General features: G+C 35.3%; 1 protein-coding gene across 4 annotated transcripts in view; it reads right to left on the bottom strand.

Annotated features, from left to right (window-relative positions):
* Positions 1–287: 287 nt before the first annotated feature.
* The window catches only part of TLE1 (TLE family member 1, transcriptional corepressor), a 79,356-nt gene continuing 70,952 nt past the window's right edge, over positions 288–8,691 (bottom strand). For 3 of the 4 annotated variants that reach the window (XM_039729762.1, XM_039729766.1, XM_039729765.1), the window contains one exon: positions 289–8,629. In XM_039729762.1, coding sequence (XP_039585696.1) covers positions 8,522–8,629 — 108 coding nt within the window. In that variant the 3' untranslated portion in view covers positions 289–8,521. Of the gene's footprint in view, positions 8,630–8,691 lie in introns of all 4 variants that reach the window. The other variant, XM_039729764.1, reaches the window with a different exon arrangement.

The raw sequence follows: 8,691 nt of genomic DNA, 5'->3' as shown, positions 1-8,691 counted from the left end.
GTAATAAAGTCCCACTGATATATAGTAAAAAATGAAAGCAATAAAAAAACCCCAAATATAACTAGTAATTTTTCCCTCTACTCTAGCAGGTTTTGAAACCTAAGAAGTTAACCTGAACAGTCAAATCAGTTCAAAACCATCCATGCAACCATTCACCTTGCAGATTTAAAATTAGTGAGATTAGTATTATCATATCTACTTTTCTATCAAAGTAGATATGATAATACATTCTTATGTATTAGTACATCCATGCAACCATTCACCTTGCAGATTTAAAATTAGTGAGATTAGTAAAGTTCTAAGAATGTATTATCATATCTACTTTGATAGAAATGAAACTGATTTAAAGCTGCTCACCTCACCTAAGATTACAAAAAAATTTAATTACTAAAGAAAATTATTCGAAGGCACATTGCACTAGCAACTATTGCAAGTGGTATCTGTCACTGTACTTCCCCTTATTGTTATAGCTAACCCAGGGGATAAATACTGTAAACACATTCTATTACAGAACCCTGTATATCTGTATGTTTTCTTCAAAATATAGAAGAACGAATTTCTGAAGGCGAGGAGGTTATTAAAAACAATTAGCAACAGCCATGAAATTATTATAATTAGCAAAATTTGCGAGGTTAATATTTCTCCCCTTCCCCCCTGCCCAAGAATAAATTAGGTAGAGTAAAAACAATCCCATCTAAATTATTGCTGTCCACTGGGAGACAAAATTAGTACTGAGATGTATAAAATTTTACTATAATTCAACCCTAAGGATTTTTTTAATTACTTAAGTAATGAAAAAATGTAAAATTACAGTGAACAAAGTGTTGAAATATTCTAACATGCATTTTGAAGCTCTCACATTTAAACCACTTGTCATTAATATCCCCTTTTCATATTTGTGGTTTTTAATAAGTTACAGCTAGATAAAATACTGAAGAACCAGGAAGAATTATAAATAGAATACCAGGTCAAGAACTTGTACTCAACAAAGAAGAGTATCTACATAAACAAATTTAAAAAGCAATGAAAACCATTCAAAATCCAGAAGTATTTCCTTTAACAGATTCACTGATAAAAATACAAGAGTATCAGGACTTGAAAAGCTTGAATTTGACAAATGAAAATCAATTATTTATCTATACAAGTATATAAACTCCTTGAAATATACATTCAAAAATTCAATTATATCATATATTTGGGAATATTCACTCAACTGCTTTCAGAAATACACATCTCACATATCTAAGTCAGAACAACAGAAAAATTAGAAGCATTATGTATGTATAACTCATTAAAACATCTCTAGAGAGTTAATGTATATCCAGGAGGAAACACAAAGGAGCACAGTAGTAAACTGATTTCTGTATGAAAAAGGAAACTTATTCCAGTTACTAAATTTAATGTGGACACAAAAATTGAATCACTCCGAAGTTTTGTTGCATTCATGGCATGCTATGCAAAAACCAGGCTGACATTAAGGACATTTACATACTTAACAGCAGTGTTTGGCTGATTCATCAAGAATTAGAAAATACTTTGAATTTGCAAAGCCATCAGATTGTATACTTATTTGAAATCTAATTTTAAAAAAATCATGTCCAACTGCAAAAAACCCCCCACAGATGACTATTTTTTAAGAATAAAGGGTATCTTTGTTGGTCAAAACTATGCTACAGCAAACCACAAAATAAGAGTTATTAGCTTATTATAATTGCAGACAGGTTTTAAAGTAAGGGGGTAATCCACTGTGGATCGCTGAAGGAAGTGTGACAAAGACTGTGAAATGAGCAGATGGATTTTATTTTAACAAATTAGGCTCACTACCAGGAAAGTAACAAGGATTTCTCAGTTTCCAACTGCTGTGGGTTAACTTTCATTTATGACCCCTTCATTCTGCTTGTTAACTTCTTTAAACTGCCATTAAAATCAGTGCTCAAAGGAAAAACAGCATTTATTGTTTGCAGTTACAGGCTATCATCTCCATTTTCTGTGTTAATGACAGAGTATACAAAAGGGATAATGATAACAGTATGTTTGATTGCTTAGTCTCCAGACTATGTGTTATCTTCACCTCAAACTCATTTTTGGCAGAAAACAGGGTTTTGAAACAGGGTTTGAGAGATACCTTTGTGCTGTGAACATAGCAAAGGCAATCCTTGCCAACCTGTACACAATAGAAATTACTTCCTTGCAGCATCTCTTCTATGAATCAACATAATGTTACAAAATATGGGCAAAACCACATGTGAAATTATAGGACAGGAAAAATCTCATAATTTTATGTTTTACCTCAGAAGCCACCACAGGATTTTTTCTAGGAAGAGTCAACTATGCCAAACCAGGAATTCCATAAACAATAAAAGTATGAATATAGAATAATGCAGTTATCTTATATCTGAGTACTTGCTTTAGTAAGGAAATCATTACAGTGGACCCTGCCCAATATAATTATGCAGCTATCCACTAAAATACTCAATCAGATTTTCCTGTATACTATATATCATTAACAGGCAACTAAATTCTTACTAATGCATAGTAAAACATAGAGCCAGAAAGAACATGGACTGTTGTTCAGGTTCTCAAAGTGAACTGTGAGACCCAGCTCTAAGAAACATGAGGGCAAAACCCCCAAACCCCACAAAAACCCTGCTCAATTTGAAAATGATAACTAACATTTGTACCCACAACAGACATTTTTTGGTATTCAGTTTTCTGAGCAGCACTTTTAGACTCAAGGAAATAGAAATCCAGCTCTCTCAAGAATTAATGTATCATAGAAGCAGTAGGTTCTTTGCATCTTCAAAAACATTCTGCCCTCTGAAGACTATTATTCATTCTTCTGATTTCCCTTCATGTTTTCTTGTTGTATTCAATACATACTTTTTAAAGTAATGTCAGAAGAAAAAAGGAAATAAATCAACGGAAAATAGTGAAAAACCACAAACCAAACCAAACAAACCCCAAGCCCACCCATGTGCTTAAAATAGGTTCAAAATACATTTTTGCTGATTTAGAAATGTTTCAGTGAGTGTTTGAGCTCTCCTATACAGCTGAGCAGAAATGCTGGGTAAATTTCTCAGAAATGTTAGTAAGATAGGCCCACAGGACAGATTTTTCAAGCACCCAGTTCTTACATGTCTGGTTTCCCTAGCAAAATCTACCACATACCACTAAGCACTTAAACTGCAGTGGGACATTTGGGAGCATGTTACTGAAAATGGGATTATTAAGTGCTTGGAAGCAGATCTTGAGCTACAGAAATAAAAGGTAATGATAAATGTTGAGAACTAGCTGTGAGTTAACTCCCTTTCCTCTTAGGATGAGATGACTAGATGTTTCTGGATATCAAAGAAATGTCCACCTCCAGTTCAAACACATAACTCGAGTCTTTGAGTAACTACGTAGAAACATTTTGAACAACTTTAGAGAGAAACAGATGTCAGTGAACTCTCTGACTGAAATCTCATTCTAGGTGAATCGCATAGATTGCATGTCAGATTACACCTAAAATGTATGTGCTTCTATGTTCTCATTTCCCTTGTCCTTCAGTGTGACTAGGCGTCCAAAGTGGCTAATGGTGTCTGGTTTGTGTCAGCAGTAGTGTGGCTAGCAGGACTAGGGCCAGGATTTTCCCTGTCCCTGTCACTAGAAAGGGACAGGGACTCCTGAAATCCTGTGTTCTGTTTTAGGCCACTCACGACAAGGACATTGAGGTGCGTTCAGAGAAGGTCAAAGAACCCCGTGGAGGGTTTGGAGCACAAGTCTTTTAAGGAATGGCGGAGGAAGCTGGGATTTTTTATACTGGAGAAAAGGCTCGGGGAGACTTCATCACTCTACAAATCCCTGAAATGAGGTTGTAGGAATTGGGTGTCACTTGGCCTCTCCTCTCAGCCACAGGACAAGAGGACACAACTTCAAGCTCAACCAGGGGAGCTTCAGGTTGGATCTCACAAAGAATTTTCTCATGGATAAAGCTGTCAAGCATTGGAGCAGGCTACCCAGGGAGGTGGTAGAGTCATCCATCCCACAGGTGTTCAAGAAATTATTTGATGCAGCACATAATCCTGTGGTTTAGTTTACATGTAATGCTCAAAGGTTGGACTAGATTATCTTGGAGGACTTTTCTAACTGAAGTGATTCTGTCCATGAATATCCCTGCCATAACTCCCCTGCATTCTGGTGTTTGTCAGGTTCAACTCTGAGTTGCTTCACCTTCCCCATTACGTAATGAATTATGTCTGTCTGGCAGGGCAGAATTAATTGGCTGAAGTCTTACATAGACCTACAGTCTCAAATTCTTTCTGTGTGCTTGTGGTAGGAGAAAAAACCAAAATTCTTCAAAGAGACAGCAAAGTTGGAGTCAGTCCAGATTATCCACTGAAGAGATTTAAGGGGTAAACACTTTATCAGTAGTGCGAAATCAGAAGTCTGTACTCTTCAGTCCAAAAACTTAAAAATCCACCTTTCTTAATTAATAGAATGGTGGAATTTCCCCATCAACTCAAAATTGCACCAATATAATAGAATATATGAAACACTATTTTAACTAGACTACATAGAGCCCATGGGCTCCTAAGTGGGCCGGTCATTTCACAAAATTACAAACAAACAAACAAAAAACCCCATCAAGAATTAAAGACCAAAACCAAAAATCAGTTTGTCAATCTGAGTTAAAGCTACCCGAGTAACTTAGAAGCTTCTGAAACTCTACTTGTAAAAATGTGACCCAAAAATTATGGTCAGTCATTCATACATAGAAGTATGTATGAGACTAGATGACAGATTCTACATTGATGTTTATATTAAAAAATAACACTTGTTATAACAGTCTGTGAAAATGATGTTCAATTAGTGCTCTCTCTTTCCTTTAAAGGAACAAAAGCCTTTGAAATGCCAATTGAGTTAGAAAGAACTAATGTAGATGAAAATTCTCTCTCAAGATACTAGTGGCTCATGGGCTAACATGGGGAACTCCTATTGCTTGGAATTATAATCAAAAAGAAATTCTGACACACTGACAAATACATTGCATGGAATGATATCATGATTTTCTGCACAACTGATTTATGAAGGGTTATACCAAGTGCACATATACAAAATATACATATTAAAGCTGACAAAGGATTTTGTTCAGTTGAATTGGTATTACCACAAATCCCCTCTTCATCAGTTATTGTTTGCACTGACATCCAAAATGTCTTTTTTAAGGACTGCTTGCTTCTATCCAGAACTTGCATTTGCCAGAGTGGCATTCAGACATCTCTGAATACTGAAGGCCACCCAGCAAACAAAGACTGTCCCAAAAGGGGCTTACCAAAGGAATCTTTTAGGACTTTTAGGATTTAGTATTTAAGTTGACCCTCCCACAAAAAAATTAATTACCTATACAATAGTTACTGCTGCACTTCTCTTCCCCACATAGTTTTCCCAGTGCCTTTTCTGTTACTGCTGGTCTTGGTTAGTCTGTTTCTTCATTCAATAAGTAATTATTTCCACCCGGTACTTTACACAGAGCTATAAGAACTTACAGACTTTTTAAGTTTCATGAGTTTTACATCTTTTAGGTGATTGTGTAGACAGACATGCTAGGAGTTCAGCAATCTATCTTTTCATTAAAAATTACACCTGCAAGTAGAATATGCTTTACTGTCTGACAAATGAAAAGACTCACAATTTTATAAACATTAAGTGAAATCTGAAACAACAAATTGAGAGAATTACTCATCCACAAGTATGGATGATGCATCCAGAAGCTTTCAGACATATTCACTAATTTTCAGACTCAAGGCTTAAAGATATGATGGCGAAAAAAAAAGGAATTAATTTCTTAATTACAATCAAGAAATACATGGTACAAATATGATTAAATTAATACACATAAATTTCTGATTCCATAACTGCTCTGATACACTGTACATTCTAGAAGCCAAGAAAACAAGGTATTTTATGATTTTCCTGACACTATGATTTTGAACCTCCTGACTGACAAGTGTGATCTTACTAGCAAGCCCTATGCCACAACATATAGCAGACCAATTACACTTCTGGGATTTTTTTTAATTGATAGAGGTGTGTAAGAACACTTGCGTTCTTGGTTCCTCTGATATTGACTTCAGAGAACAACAAAGGGATACCTGTAAAGTAAAAGCCAAGATGATACCAGTTTGGCAAAAACCCAAAGGGTCCTAACTAAAGCAAATTTGCCAGTGCTGCTAAAGCTAATGCTTACTGCCAGAGCCAGATGTTCGGAGAAATTTCAATATGAAAAGCATAAAAATCAAGTAATCTTGTAAATACTCTTGTTTTAAAACTCTCCCTTTTAAAAATGGCATAGCACTTCCAGCATTTCAATGTAGCAAATATATTGAATTATTTGAAAAGACTGGTGATTCTGCTTTTTGCCCCGCTATGTCTGAAAGCCACATGACCTCCATCTAAACTGGTCTGTCATTTTTATACAGATACAAATTAATAACTAAGCAATCAACAAAGATATATATGGATACATATTGATACTAGCTAATTTTAAATGTCTAGAAGACCAGATTATCCTGAATGGGTAATATTTTACATTCTGAATGGAATGCTAATACATTAAGGCTATTGCAGTTTTAGATGTTATAATTTGGTTGCAGTAGAATGGTCATGTAAATTGAAAAGAAAACGTGCGTCCCTTCAGACTAGAAACTTAGATAAAATTTGCCCCCAGATGAAAAATTCCTTATCCAATTAATGCATCTGTCAGTCAAGCTTGTTTCTTCCTAGCTACGTCTTTGAAAGAGCAGGGACATAGACCATCAAGTGCTAGCAAAATGAGAAAGCAGCTCTTCTTCTGTCTGCCAGTTTGTGTAATCTAAATTAATTGTTCAAAGATATCCTTCTGTTCATCTGTACTCTCCATTAGCAACAGAAATTATAACCAAATTACAGAATGTAGGAAATGTATGGCTCTCACCAATGCAACATCAAAGTCTGTTGTCTAGCACACAATGGTAGAACACATTGGACTGAAAAAATAATAGTTAAATAAGGTGAACACATTCTCTCCTCATCCATTGATCTTAAGGACACCAAGAAAACTTGAAGATGCATAGCTTTGGTAACTGGCTGCTTATCATGGCTCTTCACAGATGTCACAGTGATGCGACAATGGAAAGGACTCAAAGATTGCTCAGCATGAATACATAGAGCCTACAGGCCTGCATAACATGGGACACTCAGGAAAATTAATTCTAATTAATTTGTAGAGTGGATTAGCTAAAAATCAAAATATTCCTTTGTCAGTATTCTCACAAGAAATTAAGACGCGAGTTTAACTTAGTTTAGGTTAATTCACTTCACTTGCCACCCTGCAAGTATTTAACATCTTTAAGTAATCCCCTGTAAACTCACACTTTTGGTAATTTAGTTAAATTTACCTGAGTATCTAAGTATAGACAAGACTTTAAAAAAGAAATGGTTGTTAGCTACCACTTCTCTGTAAAACAGGAAGGATGCAATTTATCTAATCACAGACATCCTTATATAAGAAATAAAGGCTCTGATGTACTTAGTTGAAATGTAGTCTTACATGAATTCTGTTCAGCTGGGGAAAAAAAAGGACAGGGAAGTCACCTCCTCTTCTAGAGAAATGACCAAATGAGTTATGGTCAGGCACATATTACTGTATCTGCCAAAGAACATATACATGGGACATCAGAATAAACTTAAACTGCACAGCTTTATGAAATGTTCAATTTTTATATTTACACTATAATTAGTACAAAACTGCCTTTAAGTTTTCTGTAGAACAAGACAATATCTACTGGACTTGATATCCTAGTATGTCAATTCAACTACTATGAAGTATGATAAAGAAATCTAAGAACAGTTATAAAGAATAAGACACCATTTTTAAACTATACATAGTGTTTGCTTTTGCTTCTAAAAAGGTACTTATATCCCCAAAAGGTTTTTAATTTTAAATAAGCAGGGCAAGCAGGGAGGGGGCAAGGGGGAAGACTGGTTGTTGGTACTAAAGCCTTTACTGTAGTAAACTAAATATATTTACAGTTTATACAAATGTTTGACCTTCAACAAAAATACAAAAACATTTCACAAGATGCAAAACCAGGAAACAAGTTCATCTGAGACACTGCTGCTCTACCCAGGACAGAATGCAACTTGAACTGCAAGGAACAGAAAGGTATTTATCCCCCATATTCAGGCAATGAGAAAAATTTGCATGAGGTCACAAAAAGAAAAAATAAAAGGCTCCAACATTCTTCAGTAGACTTGGCTTTTAAAAATTATATCAAAAACCTAGGTTACATTTGTCCATCTTGCCTCTGTGTTCCGTCTGGTCCACGTAGCCATTACTTAGCTGCTGGATGTTGCCTTCTATTTTGAAAAATCGGAGTAGTTTCATGGCAAGGTCTGGAACCTCAACACTTTTGTTCCTTTCAAAAATTCAAAACCTTTCTACTTCTACAAACAATTTTGGCCCAGTTCAACCTCTAAAAGAATATCCCCATCGTATTTTTCAGTAGATAACTTCATAGACTGTAGCCTTTTTGTCTCCAGAGCCAGTGACTATGTACTTATCATCCACAGAGATGTCACAGCTAAGCACTGATGAAGATTCTTTGGACTAGAAGAAAAATAGAAATATATTACATCATTAAAAAAAAGTCTGTTTACCCTCATTTCATC

Source organism: Passer montanus, unplaced genomic scaffold (assembly GCF_014805655.1).
Source record: "Passer montanus isolate IOZ18808 unplaced genomic scaffold, ASM1480565v1 scaffold7, whole genome shotgun sequence".
NCBI classification, from domain to species: Eukaryota; Metazoa; Chordata; class Aves; order Passeriformes; family Passeridae; genus Passer; species Passer montanus.
The sequence above is the reverse complement of the archived record's forward strand: the minus strand, read 5'-3'. Positions and strand labels throughout refer to the sequence as shown.